The following is a 16167-nucleotide window of genomic DNA, read 5'->3' as shown; positions in this document are numbered from 1 at the left end:
CCCAGCAGCTAGGGCTGCAGAGTGCCCAAGGTTAGTCTGGCATTGAGAAGGCTTTAAGCGTATAAACCAACCTGCTGGCCATGACCACATTTTGGAGGCTATCAGTGGTGCCCAGGCTAAGGACTGCTCTGTTCTGCCCCTGGAAAGGTGGGGCTACAAGGATGGGACACCAGACTTCTACCCACCACCTGAAGGACACACACTAGGCCTAAACCTGCCTAATGAGACAAGAGGGGACCCAGCCTCATGCCTGTAAACATGCATGAGCCTCATCCTTGCCTCTCTTCTTTCCTCTTTCTTTCTCCTCCCAACATTTCTTTTGTCTCCCACCCCTGCATCTCCCCATAATGCCAGACTCCTTCCCTCCTTCAAATCTCCCCTCTCCATCTCAGGCAATGACTAGAGGCAAACAGCTTAGGCATTTGCGTTGGGCACAAAATGTAACGAAGGGCCAAAATAGTGATCAAGATAAACCGTATTTAAATGCAATATTTTAAAAATTAAAATCAATGTCAATAGTCCATAATGAACAAAATATCAAAATTTTAAATAAAGACAGGATGAGCATTACCAGCATTCCCTATTGCCTGGGGCTCCACCAGGACTAGGCATGGCAGTTACTAACCCTGCTCTTCTCCCCCATCACTCCTCCCCACTCACCATTGAGAGTCCTAACCTACACCTTCAGCCTTACTTATCTTTATGCCTTATTCTTGTTCTAGACATATATTAAGCAATTTTCTTTCAAATCTTTGCCTATGCTCTTGACCCCTCTTAAAACACTATTTTCTTCTCCCTCCCAGTCTGTCAAAATCTCATCTATCCTAAGAGTCCTATTCCTTCCAGAAAGCCTTCCCCATCTTCCCAAACTCCTGTACTGATGTTGACCTTTCCTGACCTTCTAGAGTACTTTGTCCTTAACAGAACTCCATCCAGGCACCTCTCAGCTTTGTGTGTCTGTTTCCTAACCTACTATGAACTCCCTGAGGCAGAGTTTGTGCCCAGGTTCTGCAGGCCACCTGTACCTGAGCCTGCTACTCTGGGGGAGGTAAGGGCTCTAGGAAAGTTACCTTCCCATTGGGGTCCTTGGGCTGCAGGCCAAATGCTCGGACAATGTAGATACGGACCAAGCACTCCTGTGGTCCCTGGGCAGCCAGCTGGTGGAACTGTCTTGGGGGCATGGGGATGGCTGGGTCTTCTGGGAGGGGATAAATTCTGAAGAGGCCCTGTAAAGAAGAAAGGGTTAACTTTCATTTTTATCATCATTGTTGATATGTTTAGCTTTGTCCCCACCCAAATCTCTAATTGAATTGTATCTCCCAGAATTCCCATGTGTTGTGGGAGAAACCCAGGAGCAGATAATTGAATCATGGGGGCTGTGCCAGTCTTGTGATAATAAGTAAGTCTCATGAGATCTGATGGGTTTATTAGAGGTTTCTGCTTTTGCGTCTTCCTCATTTTCTCTTGCCACCACTATGTAACAACTGCCTTTCACCTCCCACCATTCTGAGGATTCTGAGGCCTCCCCAGCCATGTGTAACTGTAAGTTCAATTAAACCTTTTTTTGTTCCCAGTCTTGGGTATATCTTTATCACCAATGTGAAAACAGACTAATACAATAAATTGGTACCAGGAGCAGGGTGTTTCTGAAAAGATATTCAAAAATGTGAAAGTGACTTTGGAACTGGGTTACAAGCAGAGGTTGGAACAGTTTGGAGGAATCAGAAGAAGACAAGAAAATATGGGAAACTATGGAACTTCCTGGAGACTTGTCGAATGGATTTGCCCAAAATGCAATATGTACAATAAAATCCAGACTGAGGTGGTCTCAGATGGAGATGGGGAACTTGTTGGGAACTGGAGCAAAGGTGACTTTTGTTATATTTTAACAAATAGACTGGTGGCATTTTGCCCCTACCCTAGAAATTTGTGGAACTTTGAACTTGAGAGAGGTGACTTAGGGTATCTGGTGGAAGAAATTTCTAAGCAGCAAAGCATTCAAAGGTTGACTTGGGTGCTGTTAAAAGTATTCTGTTTTAAAAAAGAAACAGAGCACAAAAGTTCAGAGAATTTGCAGCTTGATGATGCAGCAGAAAAGAAAAACCCATTTTTTTTAACAACATAATGGGTTTATATTTAACATAGCTCTTCTCATCAAAAGGATGTTACTCAGTTAATATAAAGTTTTTTCTTAACAATAAATCTCTTTTCCATGTCAACGTTTATAGTTTTTTAACATTAATTTTTTTCTGCATTTCAGTGTTAGATATACTGAATACATTTTTCTAAACATTTTTTCCCCAGAGATAAAAGTTTCCCTTTTTGGCTGACTCTCTGATGTCTAAATACAATATTAACTTGAAAGACAACAAAACAAAAATCTAATAAAAAGATGGAGAAAGACTCCTCAACGATTCAGGAGGCAGTGATTATAATTGAACAGCGGTGATTTTCTAAGATTCTGGGCAAGAACTTCCTTCTTCCTATGTCATGTGCTTTGAGAATTCTAAAACTATGAAATATTACTTATGTAAATTTCAGCCATCTTACTTCTTTGACCTGCTTTCCAACTAGCAATACAAATTATAGGTTGCATTTTTCTGTGCATTATTTGTTGCAAAGAAAACATTTTTTTTTACAATTTATATATGTATGTTTGTTCCCATTTCATGGAAACAATAAAAAATGTAAAACTCCCTAATTTACTGATTCTTGGAAATGTTCAGACACCAAAGCTCAGATTTAGCCTCTATAGCACAAAGGTTGAAAAGGGTGAGGTCTGATTCGGTAGGCCTTTCAAAGTCACATCTGTCCATTTCTTTTTTGTACATATACCCCCAAGCAGGCACAAATGCCTGTAATGCTGAGAACCACACCTAACAAGAGGGCAACTGCATCACCAGCTTCTGCTGCTTTGACAACAGGCAGCACCAAAAGCAGTGGCATAAGGACTAAGGACAACTGTGTTGAAACTGAAGTCATGATGTTGGAATCTTGAAGGCTGAAGGTTCCAAAGAAATGGCACATATAGAATTCTATCTGACTTGAAATTTTCCCTTCCTAGAGCCCTGGATGCTGAGATTAAGAGGTTCCACGTGACACTACCTTCCAGGAAGCAGCCATTACAGGAATCAAAAAACCCATTTTTTGAGAAGAAATTCAAGCCGGCTACAGAAATTTCCATAAGTAGCAAAGAGCCTAATGTTAATCCCCAAGACCATGGGGAAAATGTCTCCAGGCCAGGTCAGAGATCTTCATGGCAGCCCCTCCCATCACAGGCCCAGAGGCCCAGGAGGAAAAAGTGGTTTTGTGGGCCTGGCCCAGGGTCCCCATGCTGTGTGCAGCCTAGGGACTTGGTGCCCTGTGTCCCAGCTGCTCCCACTGTAGCTGAAAGGGGACAATGTATAGCTTGGGCTGTTGCTTCAGAAGGTGGAATCCCCAAGCCTTGGCAACATTCAGGTGGCGTTGAGCCTGTGGGTGCATTGAAGTCAAGAACTGAGGTTTGGGAACCTCCACCTAGATTTCAGAAGATGTATGAAAATGCCTGGAGGCCTAGGCAAAAGTTTGCTGCAGAGGCAGGACCCTCTGGAAAACCTCTGCTAGGGCAGTACAGAAGGGAAATCTGGGGGTTCTGAACCCCACATCTGGAGCACTGCCTACTGGAGCTGTAAGAAGGAGGCCACCATCCTCCAGAACCTAAAATGGTAGATCCACTGACAGCTTGTACTGTGCACCTGGAAAAGCCATAGACACTCAATGCCAGCCCATGAAAGCAGCCAGAAGCGAGATTGTACCCTGCAAATCCACATAAAAAGAGCTGCCCAATACCATGGGGACCCACCTTTTGTATCAGCATGACCTGGATGTGAGGCCTGGAGTCAAAGGAGATCATTTTGGAGCTTTAAAATTTGACTCCCCACTGAATTTCAGACTTGTATGGGCCCTATAACCTTTTCATTGTGGCTAATTTCTCCCATTTAGAACAGATGCATTTACCCAACCTGCACTCCCATTGTATCTAGAAAGTAACTAGCTTGCTTTTGATTTTACAGGCTCGTAGATGGAAGGGACTTGCCTTGTCTCAAATGAGACTTTGGAATGTGGACTTTTGGGTTAATGTTGAAATGAGTAAAGACTTTAGGGGACTATTGGGAAGGCATAATCAGTTTTAAAATGTGAGAATATGAGATTTAGAGGGGTCAGGGGTTGGAATGACATGGTTTGGCTATGTCCCCATCCAAATCTCAACTTGAATTGTTTCTCCCAGAATTCCCATGTGTTGTGGGAGGAACCCAGGAGGAGGTAATTAAATCATGGAGGCCATTTGCCTGTGCTATTCTTGTGATGGTAAATAAGTCTCAAGAGATCTGATGGGTTTATCAAGGAATTCTGCTTTTACTTCTTCCTCATTTTCTCTTGCTGCTGACATGTAAGAACTGCCTTTCACCTCCCGCCATGATTCTGAGGCCTTGCAAGCCATGTGGAACTGTAAGTTCAATTAAATCTCTTTCTTCCTATTCTTGGGTGTGTCTTTATCAGCAGCATGAAAACAGACTAAAACCAAACTAATGTAATTGTCACCAACACAATCACCATCATGACTATCACTCTCATCTCTACCAGAGTCACCACCACCAAGACCACCAAGCCCAACACCATCCCAGCACCACAGTCAGATTCTGTGTTGGTGGCATCACCATCACCATCTCTGATACCCACAGAGTTACCAACATCAGCACAGGGTCACCACTGTGGTTACGACCCCTCCCCTTTACTTATTGCTCTAACACCATAGCCTTAGGCCCACCTGGGTTAGGGACATGTCCTCAAGGATTACCTTAAATTCGCCAATGACAGATGGATCTTCTGTCTCCTCCTGCGTCTTGCCCCGGTACAGCTTGAAGGTGTTACAAAAGTCAGACAGGCCCTCAAAGGCCTCCACTTTCTCCAGTTGTGTGTCATAGACCTGCCATGCATTGGGGATTAGAGGAGGGGACAAGAGAAAGAAAGAAAGTAGAGCAACAACAAAGGAAGAGAAAACAAGAGAAGGAGGGGAAACGCAACAGTATGAGAGTGAACAGAAAGAGGGAAGGAAGAGAGAAGAAGAAAAGGAGGGAAAATGACCAAAAAAATAAAATAAAGGAATGAAGGCAAAGAAAAGTACAGGGTTGGAGAGGTAGAGAGGTCACAGAGGGAGCCAGGGATGAACAGAGGAGGAGATAGAAAGAAAAGTCCAGGGGAAGGGAGCAAAAGGGACGATATTTGTTCAGCTCCATTAGGGAATAGGGTTTTCTGGTTAATCAAATATTCTAAGTACCTGAGAGTCATCAGAGACATGGGCAGTACTTTTTTAAAATAAAAAGATTATGAATGAACAAAAGAGTGGACTGACATTTTATTTGAAGACTGTGACAAATGTCTGGAAAATTAATGGGTCAGCATTTCAAGCAAAAACGTTCACGTACAGGATATCCAATGACAATGGTATCAAATACCAAGCTAAGCATGTCTTCTGAGCATCACTTTAAATGTGTTAACTCAATTGATGTACCTGTCTCTTCTCAAATAATAATGATTATTATCTGTTAAAGCAGTATTTTAGAATTGCTTAGGCTTTAATAAAACAGCAAGGTTTCTTTTATTATGCTGATAAAATGTACCTAATAAACAGTAACAGGTTAATATACATGTTAAATCGCTCACATCTGAAATCATCTTTCTAAATACTATTTCTCATTTAAGCCCAGCTCAAATTCTGTCTCTTCCTTGAAGCTCAAGTTCTATCCTTTCTAATAAATACTTAATTATGTGATACAGACTTGTTATTTAAAATTTAGAAAAATATAAGCAAATATTTTTAAAATTTAATATGTCTCAAATTCTTTGATTCTCAAAAATAACTAATTATTTGAAAGCATTTGGTATATGTCCTTTATATATCTTCTTTATATATATAATTTTTTAACCAAAATTATGAACTCACAAGATACAAACTTGTGTTGTAGCTTGTTTTGTAGGCGGAGGGGGCAAGTGAGGGGAAAAGTCTCACTCTGTCACCCAGGCTGGAGTGCAGTGGCGCAATCATGGAATCATGGCTCACTGCAGCCTTGACCTCCTGGGCTCAAATGATCCTCCTACCTTAGCCTCCTGTAGCTGGAACTACAGGTGTGTCACCACACCGAGGTAATTGTTCTTTTTTTTTTTTTGTAGAGACAAGTTCTGGCCATATTGCCAGGTTGGTTTCAAACTCCTGGACTCAAACAATCCTTACACTTTATCCTTCCGAAGTGCTGGGATTACAGGTGTGAGCCACTGTGCGTGGCCTGTAACTTGTTTTTTAATCTAATGATGTCCCATGAAAATCTTTAAAAGATCAAAAAATATACTTCCATAATACTCTTCCTACTGACAACATGATATTAAATTTTATAAATGTATCACAAGATATAATGAACATTTAGTTTTTCGGTTTTTCAATTTTGTTTTTTTAAATTTTACCTTCTGTAAAGATGGGGTCTCACTATGTTTCCTAGGCTGGTCTCCAACTCCTGGCCTCAAGCAATCCTCCCACCTCAGCCTCCCAAAGTATAGAGATTATCGACATGAGCCACCAGACCCAGCCACCATTATTTTTTTAAACCACTTATAGGGTATAGGAGTTTTAAAAACTCCAAGTATTCTATGTACTTGTTTAAATTTATTTTTATGATAAGCTCCTAGAAAAAGAATTCCTGGTCAAGAAGTATGCGCATTTTAAGATCTTTGGTGTGCACAGTCAAATTGCTCTCTGGAAAACTGTACAGATGCACATACTATCCACAGTGTACTAGTGTATCCACAGTGCCCACACTCCCAGTCTTTCACCATCACTGTACATTCTCACCCTTCTTTAACTTTATTAATTTGATAGATGGAAGATGGTATGCTGAATTTTTAATTGCATTTATTTAATAGAGATAATAAAAACAATAGAGAAACTTGCATGGGTTTATCAGCCATTTGAATTTCTTCTGCTCATCCTTGTCACTTGTACATTTTCCATCTATTTGTGTCTGTTTTCTGTTCTGTGGTGATTTGAGAGACTTCTTGGTCTATAAAGGATATTAACCTTTAGTCTATCAAATATTTGTCCCAATCTGTGTCTTTCAGTTATGTTTATATTTATGATATTTTTATTTATGGTATGTTTATGTTATATGTATGGTCATGTTTGGATATCTTATTTTTGTTTATATTTACGATTATTTTAGCCATACTAGAAATTTCTAGAACGTCTCATCTAAAGATCTTTTTGTTTATAGCATTTGCCTTTCAAATTATACTTACAATGTCTTCATAGCAAGATTATTCAACACTCAATTCAATTTGGTACACAGTGTGAGGCAAGAATTTATTTTTTGCCTAATAATTAGGTAATTATCTAAGCATCATATTTGTTTAAACTTCTTCTCCCTTTCCCATGACTTGTGTAAGACGTCAAATGCTCACGCATCCTTCTGTTTGTGATCTCTGCTCTGCTCTGCTCTGTTGATCTGTGTGTTTTTCACTGATACCATGTTTTAATCACTGTGGCTTCATAACCTGTTTCATTACCTGATGTTCTTCCAGATGAAATTTTAAAACATGAAGTTCCATTCTAAACAAATGTTTCTTTGGAATTTTTGTTAGGCTTGCATTAAACTTAAAACCAATTTTGAACAGGGGAATTGGTATCTCTGTAGTATTAACATTTTAATACAGGAACATGATCTGATCCTCAGCTTCCCGCAGACTTTTATTATTTATAGGCATCTTCACACAGAGCCTAGGTGTTTACTGTTGAGTTTATTCCTCATGAAGCTTTTTTTGTTGGTATTATGAATGTAAATTTTCTTGCGATAGATTTTCCAAATAGTTGCTACCATCTTAAGGGGTTCTCCTGATGGTCTAATTTTTCAATCGGTCCTCTTCAGGTGGTAAGCAAGTCAGTCAGACACAGGGATAATTTTGTCTTCTCCTTCCTAAAATGAACGAACTATTTCTTTTTGTTGACATTGTAATGATTAGAAAATTCAGAACAATGTTAGTGATAACATTACGTGATCATGGTGAGTCTTGTCTCTGTCAAAAGGACTGCCCTAGTGTTTCACTCAGTACCTAACCTATATTAAGTCATAGAGCATTTCAGTAATCTTCAATCAGTAAGCCATGGACTTTCGCACCAGACAAACACACTTAGCAACATTCTTGAGAAATACAGGTTCAATTTTCACAGTAAAGAAATCTTCTGAAGTAATAAAGCTGGATGTTGGTCGTTGGCTTCAAAGATGCTCCTTTTAACATCAAGGAAACTCCTATTTCCAATATGTTACTTGATCTTATAAATCATCGATAGATATTGAACTTTATTGAATGCTTTTCAGCACCAACCGAAATAATCTTTGCTAATGTTACCTATTGATATGAAGACTACTGTTCATGATTTCCTAATGTTTGAACTTTTTATATTCCTGAAATAAAGCCAATTTGGTTTTCATGACATTGTTTTATTATTGGTTAAATTTTATTTGCTATTATTTCTCTAAGATTTTTCATATATATTCATGTCATAAATGATGTTTATACATATGGCTGAACTTTATCAGATTTTGGTGGTAATTCTAGCTCTATAAAAATCAAAGTTTTCTACATTTTAATATTTTCTCTGCTGTAAAACAGCATATATAGCAGAGGAATTATTTATTATTTGAAAATTTAGGAAATTCACTTCATAATTCCCTGGCTCCAGCTCTCTCTTTGAAGGTCATTCTTCGATAATTTTCCTGTTTCTTTCATAGTTTTTGCTGGTTTTTGAGACAGTTCTGGTATTTCTCTTTTCCTTCACATTATCTCATTTTAAGGAGATTTTCAAATCTATTAACATAGAAATATACTTAGAATTTTTCTAAAATGTCCTAACTCCCAGTTATCTCTACTGTTACGTCCCTATTTTCCTTACGGATTTTGGCTTGGTTTTCCCTGTTTCTCTAAAGTAGATGTACTGGAGAGTTATCTATTTTACTAGTTCATTCCAATCAAAGTGCCAATTATTTGAGTTTTCAGTTCAACTCTATAATTTTTTTTCCAATTTTTTGTGCTTTTTTTTTCCTTTTTCTTTTTTCTTTTTCTTTTTTGTCCCGATGTTTGAAGGGCTTTTCATTATCATTATTCTTACTACTTCTTGAATTGAAGCTTTATTTACTTCACTCCCTTTTTCCAGATAATGAAAATATTTACTTATATGAAAATTTCTCTGCTCACTGCTGTCTAGGCATTGCCTCGTTTGTTTTGATATATAACGTTTTCATTTTCATTCTTGTGGCATTCTGTAATTACAGGTTTACCTTTATTATTTGATCCCAGAGTGAGATAATTAGTTTTCATTCTTTTGTAATTAATGTAATTTCTTAAGACCACAAATTTCCTCCGAATGCTACTTTAACTATAACCATTAAGCTCTAATATGTAGTGTTTTGTTGTTTCCTAGATGCTCTGTGATTTCTGTCAGTATTTTTCCTTCACCCAAGAACTGTTAAAATAGAGTCTTTTATTCTTTCATTTTCCAGGAAGAAGAGGACTTTTGGGCTTTTGATCTTGTTACAAATTTCTAATTTTATCGCATTACAATCAGAAAATGTTGTCTAAAAATTTATTAAAGTTTTCTTCATGGCTTGCTACATGGTCAATTTTAGTAAAAGTGCCACAGTTGTAGCCTTTATTTTCAGGCTACTGGGTTAAATCAGGTTACTAATCATGCCAAGCCTTCTATAACGTCTGACTTTTTTTTTTTTTTTCTTTTTTTGAAACAGAGTCTTGCCCTGTCGCCCATGCTGGAGTGCAGTGATGCTATCTTGGTTCACTAAAACCTCCACCTCCCAGGTTCAAGCGATTCTCCTGTCTCAGCCTCCTGAGTAACTGGGATTACAGGCTTGCACCACCACGTCTGGCTAATTTTTGTATTTTTAGTAGAGATGGGGTTTCACTATGTTGACCAGGCTGGTCTCAGCCTCCTGACCTCAAGTGATCCGCACACGCTGGCCTCCCAGAGTGCTGGGATTACAGACGTGAGCCACCACGCCAGGCCTCCTCTAATATTTTTGTCTCCTTGATCTGACATGAACTGAGAGAAGGGAATTAAATCTCCCCCTACCAACCAGTGTGTTTCTATTGCTTCTTATATCTCCTGTAAGTTGTTTTTTGTAAGTATTGATGTTATATTATTTAGCATATATTCTCATAACTGTCTTATCTTGGAATTGTACCATTTAGCATTACAAAGTGTCATCCTCTGTCTCATTTAAGAAACTGAGTACTCTCTCATCTAATATGAAGGTTACAACTTCTGCTGTCATTTCATTTGCATTGGCCTGGTATACATTTTCCTAATCTTGTTTTCAACCTTTATATATCTTTTTATTTGAGAGTTAGATTTTGCTTTGAAACCTGATTTAAATGTTTTAATTAATAAATGACTGCTGCAACATGTATTGACGTGACAGATATGTTTAGACTTGTTTTTACATTTATTTTATAATTATATATCATGTAATGTATTTATATCTCATTTCCCCATTTCATAGATTCTTTTTTTTTAATCTTGACTGCATGGTCCATTTTCTGTATGTGGAGAGGAGGGCTGGGGTGCATATGTGCAGTTCTTCTGACAGCTGGGATGACCTCAGCTTCTGTTCTAGTATCATTATACATTCATATATTCTGATAATACTTAGCCCTTTATGTCTTTAGGCATACTATTTATAAGGTCCCTACTGTAGCAATAATAAAATAATTCAATTTTATCTCCCTCTTTCTCCCTATTACCCAGTTTTAGACAACAGTATCTTCTTTAACATTTACCTTTATACCTTTTGCTTGCAACCTGCTTCTATGCCTATTATGTGACTTGCCAATTTCAAATAATATCTGTCCACTGTATTTATTTTATCATATGGCAATCAGTGTCCTTACTGTATATTCCATACTCTTTTGTCTTTCTCCACCTAATTTTTGTCAGTTTTATCATTTTTACATTTTCAGTATACATGAAATTTACATTCTTACCTATTACCTTAACCCTTCCATTTGTTTTCATTTTGGTACTAGGGTAAAATATGACCACAGTCAGTCTTTTTTTTTTTGGAGACAAAGTCTTGCTCTATTATCCAGGCTAGAGTGCAATGGTGCAATCATAGCTCACTACAGCCTTGAACTACATTCAGTCCTTGTGTTGTGGTTTCTTTTTTTTTTTTTTTTTGAGACAGAATCTCACTCTGTCACCAGGCTGGAGTGCAGTGGTGCGATCTTGGGTCACTGCAACCTCTGTCTTCCGGGTTTAAGTGATTCTTCTGCCTCAGCCTCCCGAGTAGCTGGGACTACAGGTACATGCCACCACACCCAGCTAATTTTTGTATTTTTTTAATATAGACAAGAGTTTCACCATGTTGGCCAGGATGGTCTCAACCTCTTGACCTCATGATCCATTTGCTGGGTGTAATTCCAAAGTGCTAGGATCACAAGTGTGAGCCACCACACCCGGCCCTCTGTGTGGTTTCTCCAGTTAACTTCCCAGTTAGCCAAAGTTCATCCCCTAGGAGTTCCCTCAAGACAGGCTGATTGCAACCATATTACCCTAGTTCCTGAATATGTGTAACAGATTATCTGTAGCCTTTATGCTTGCAGGGCAGCTTGGCTGAACATATAATTCTCAGGTCACCCTGTCTTTCCTTGATGATCTTATATTGATGTTTTATTGTCTTTGGATATTGAATGCTGTTGTGAAAAAAATCGAAGCCACTTCGATTTCATTCCTATTTTAAATGACTTAATGTTGCTTTTTCCTTTTCAAGGGGTGGGAAGGAGGTATGACCCAAAGAATTATTTCTTTATCTCTAAAGTATGAAAATTTTATTAGAATGTCTCAGATTGACCAATCTTCATCAATGTTTCCTGACACACTATGAACTTTTTCAATATGTATATTCAACTATTTTATTTCAGTAAGGTTTTATTAAACCATTATTTTTTAATTTTTTACTATTTTTGCTGTCTTCCTCAGAGACTCCAATTATGCAAACATTAGGTCTTCTTTCCCTGACTTCTGTATCTGTCATTTTCTCTTTGTTCCTTTATAACTTTTTCATTATTTCCATTTTCATTTGCTTACTTTTACAGTGTTTTCCATGTGGCCATTCTGCTCTTTGTCCTTCCAACTTCACATTTTTATCTCTCTTTCCTGAGTCCTGCCAGTGCAAATTATTACTCATCTCATCATCTCTTGACTTCTTTTATTTCTGTTTTGCATTCTGACTGCCCCATTTCTAAAAAGTTCACAGCAACACATTTCATGTCATCTACTCCTTGGCAAAATTTTTCAAGTAGGTATATGTCCTCTTCTATTGGTAAATTTTAATTTTGATTTTCTTTTTTGCAGGATTTTTGAATTCATGCTACACTATTTTTAAAAATTATTTCTCACTAAATGAGCTGTATTTTCCTAGACCAGCTATTTTCTTTGTTCCCACCACAGAGGCAGACTGCTTCCTGCAAATATGGCTCATTTGTGTAATTCTCATGTAGCTCCATCTCTGCTTCTCTGAATAAAACCAGGTCTAAGAGGTTTCTGTCATAAGCCTCCACCTGTCTCCAAAGTTTCCATATCCACAGTTGTAAACAAAGAATGTAACATTTACATTTCATGGTGAAATCTCACTTTCAGGAACTGTATTTTGAAACTACTATGAAAATTTTCAAACACACACAAAAGTAAAGAGAATAGATAATAAATCCCCATGTACCCACCACCTGTCTTAAATAATTATCAACATGCTTCCATTAGAAAGTATATTTTTGTTGGGGCTTTCTGAGATCTGCTACTGCTCTGGTAGCAGAGCTTTCATTATTCTGCTTGTATCTTCTATTCACTTACTGCTGAGTGGCCTCTAACCAATTTCAGTTGTCTTTGAGCAGCCCTTACATATATTTTGAAATCTGTGGCTTCTATTTGTTTCCAACTTTTCTGAAAATGGATTTTGTGGGTTTGAATGATTTCCAAGAGAAAAGAGGAAAAATGCTGACTTATGCAGCCATGTTCATACTGGAAGTCCCAATAAAATATTTTTTAAATTTCTAAGCAGTTGAACTTTTCGTTTAAACTTTTGTTATTAATTTCTCATTTTATTGCAATATAATCTGTCTTGTCTGATTTCTGCTTTTAGTAACTTATTACAAAACTAATATGTGTTCAAATTTTGTTAAGTATTCTCTGAGCATTAGGAAAAATGTATTCTCTATTTTTTATTATTTTTATTCTCTATTTTAAAGCTGTAACTTTAACTTCATGTAGCTTAAAAAGCAGTTACCTGTTATTCAGATCTTTTATCTTCTTATTTGTCTGTTTGCTCAGTTAAGGAGAAAGGTGTAATGAAATAATTTTTGTCATTTTGTGCTTTTATCTGTGTGAGATATTAGGTTTATATATTCTTATCCATTTTTGCTTTAAGTATTTCTAAGCTTTACTATTCTATCCATAAATATTTGAGTCTTTTCATTGAGATGTACATCTTTTATTTACACAAAACCTTCTATTTTGTTTCCTTTGCTATTTTATTTCAAATTTTTTTCCTTTTGTTTACACTTACCTTGTTTGCTAAAATATTGTTTCCAAAATATTTATTTTTTAGCCATTCTAAGTTGGACTGTCTCAGATGTGTCTTTTAAAGACAGTACAATAATTCTGACTTTTGATATAGTCTAAGAGTCCTTATTATTTAATAGGGGAGTTTAGTCCATTTTTATTAATTAGGAACATTAAGATGTTATTATTTTTCTTCTATATGTTTTCTATGACTTCTGTTTTTAATGCTTTCTGGTTGTGTCTTTTGTTCCTAGATTTTTCTGTTTAGATTATGAGTTGTGTCATCCCCCTATGCTAGCGATTTCTAAAATCTGTTTTCCTGTACCCATGGTATCTTCCATTCTCTCCATAACGTGGCAGGCTATTTTTCAAAGACCCATGTTGGTGGTAGTGGCTTTCTTCCATTTACTTATCCTTAAAGAACCAGTGTCTCTGCCAGGTCTAGTTTCCCCCTAGAAATAGTATGAACGCATTTTGCTTTAGACAGCCTATTTTCACTTGGATGCTGTCAGAGACCTCCTCAGAGAGGTCAAGCGGGAGGGCTGGGTGCCAGTTCAGCATCCGCACCTGAGGGAGTAGCAAGGGGCCAGAGCCATGGGCCACCCTGGCAGGAGTCTTCATTCTTGCTTGGGTTGTCTGACTTTTTGGAAAGGCCAGAGGACCACATGCCAGACCTAATGTGTCAGACCTTCTTCCTGGTACACAAATAGTTCTGTCGCTTTGCCCAACCTCACACACCCAACTACCAAGTCAAGGAAGAACTTGCTGCCTGAGGATCACGGCTGCTACTGCCTGTGCCTCATCACTGAGCAGCCAAGTCTCCAGGCACAATTCACCAGGCAGGCCCATAGAGCAGAGACAGCTTTTGCTGACTGGGGAAACTGCCCTCCAGAATGCCTAGCACAGGCTCTGCACCAACAGAATCACCTGAAAGCCCAGGCCACCCGCTACCCCAAAAAGCTTCAAGTCACTCTCATCCAGTCTCCTTCAAAGGGCTCTTGGGGACATTCCCATGTGTCTAACAGCCTGTGCCCATCTCTCATTTTCTCCTCTTCAAGCCTGAGAGGTCACTGTGGGGTACAGAGTCTCCCCAATTTATAATGCAGAAGTAGTGTTGCCAGATTTAGTAAGTGAAAATACACAATTCCTAGTTAAATCTGAATTTCAAATAAATGATACAGAAGGGGAACAGGAAGTACTGCTTAAAGGGGGGGTCCCTGGCAAGGGCTCCGCCCCGGGCCTGTGCCCAGAGACCTAGGGGAGAACAGGCATTTCTGTTTTCCTGCCCAAATATTGCATTTCCCAAGACCATCCTGGCCTGCCACTTCCCCATCCTGTGCCTGTAAAAACCCCGAGACCCTAGCAGGCAGAGACACAAGTGGCTGGCCACGGAGAGGAACACACCAGCAGAAGAATACATGGACAGTGGGATGTCAAAAAGAACGCACTGGCATAGGAGCACACCAACAGGCCCCAGCAGGCTGGCAGGCCATCAACCAGCAGAACAATGCAGAGTTTGGCTGGAGTGGTGGGAGGAGAGTCCAGGCTGCTGAGCAGCCCAACTCCAGGGGGAAACCACCTTCCCACTCTATCTCCCTTCTTGCTCCCCAATCTGCTGAGAGCTACTTCCACTCAAAAAAACCTTGCACTCATTCTCCAAGCCCACGTGTGATTCAGTTCTTTCAGTACACCAAGACAAGAAACCCTGGGATACAGAAAGCCCTCTGCCTTTTCAATAACACAAGAGCTGACTAATGCAAGCTGCCTACTGACAGCTAAGCTGAAAGGGCACCCTGTAACACACACCCACTGGGGCTTCAGCTGTAAACACTCATCCCTGGACACTGTGGAGTCAGAGCCCCACAGCCTGCTCCTCTGTATGCTCCCCTAGAGGTTTGAGCGGTGGGCACTGAAGAAGCAAGCCACAGCCCACTGCATGCCCTGCAAGGGGAATAGGGAACTTTTCCTGTTTCATAACCAATAATTTTTAAATAAATATGCCCTGTGCAATATCTGAAGCATGCTTATATTTTTAAAAGCTACTCATTGTTAATCTGAAATTCAAATGTGACTGGGCATCCTGAATTTTAACTGGCAACCCTAGCCAGGAGACCATGCTACTCCTTTAAGGAGTAATTTCAGAGTCACCTCTGATTATCTTCTTAAAAAGTAGCCTATTTTTTCAAAGCATAATTATATTTGTATAATTTCCTCAAAATACCACAATTTGGCTGACTCATTTCTGGTTTTTTCCATAGAAACAGGGTTTCCCGTATTTTCAGATTTGTAGGTAATTTTCTGGCCCAAATGCAGGAGTTGAGAGTCAGGGGTACATTCCCAAGCTGACTTTCTTTTTATTTTAACACAAATTTTCTATTACAGAAAAGTTCAAATAACACTGGAAGACACAGAATAGGACAACAAATCCCTGCATACCCATCTCCAGGCTTCAACCATTTTCAATGTCATGCAATATTAACAATGTCGACTATTTTGAAAATTGGTCAGGGGGCCAC

At 38.8% G+C, this 16167-nt stretch overlaps 1 protein-coding gene and 1 pseudogene across 51 annotated transcripts in view; both read right to left on the bottom strand.

Moving 5' to 3' along the window:
• Positions 1 to 16167, bottom strand: part of DYSF (dysferlin) — a 236648-nt gene that overhangs the window by 27586 nt on the left and 192895 nt on the right. For all 50 annotated transcript variants that reach the window (XR_013526458.1, XR_013526459.1, XR_013526461.1 and 47 more), the window contains 2 exons: positions 4838 to 4966; positions 1071 to 1226 (listed from right to left, as the gene is read on the bottom strand). Coding sequence is in view for 44 of the 50 variants with exons in the window: in XM_035272224.2 (XP_035128115.1) it covers positions 1071 to 1226; positions 4838 to 4966 (285 nt within the window). In the remaining 6 variants the exon portion in view is untranslated. The remainder of the gene's footprint in view (positions 1 to 1070; positions 1227 to 4837; positions 4967 to 16167) is intronic.
• LOC118147271 (small integral membrane protein 30 pseudogene) lies at positions 2114 to 3133 on the bottom strand (annotated as a pseudogene). Its single transcript, XR_013526464.1, has one exon. The product of XR_013526464.1 is annotated as a small integral membrane protein 30 pseudogene (transcript).

Source organism: Callithrix jacchus, chromosome 14, assembly GCF_049354715.1.
Source record: "Callithrix jacchus isolate 240 chromosome 14, calJac240_pri, whole genome shotgun sequence".
In the NCBI taxonomy this organism is placed as follows: domain Eukaryota; kingdom Metazoa; phylum Chordata; class Mammalia; order Primates; family Cebidae; genus Callithrix; species Callithrix jacchus.
The sequence above is the reverse complement of the archived record's forward strand: the minus strand, read 5'-3'. Positions and strand labels throughout refer to the sequence as shown.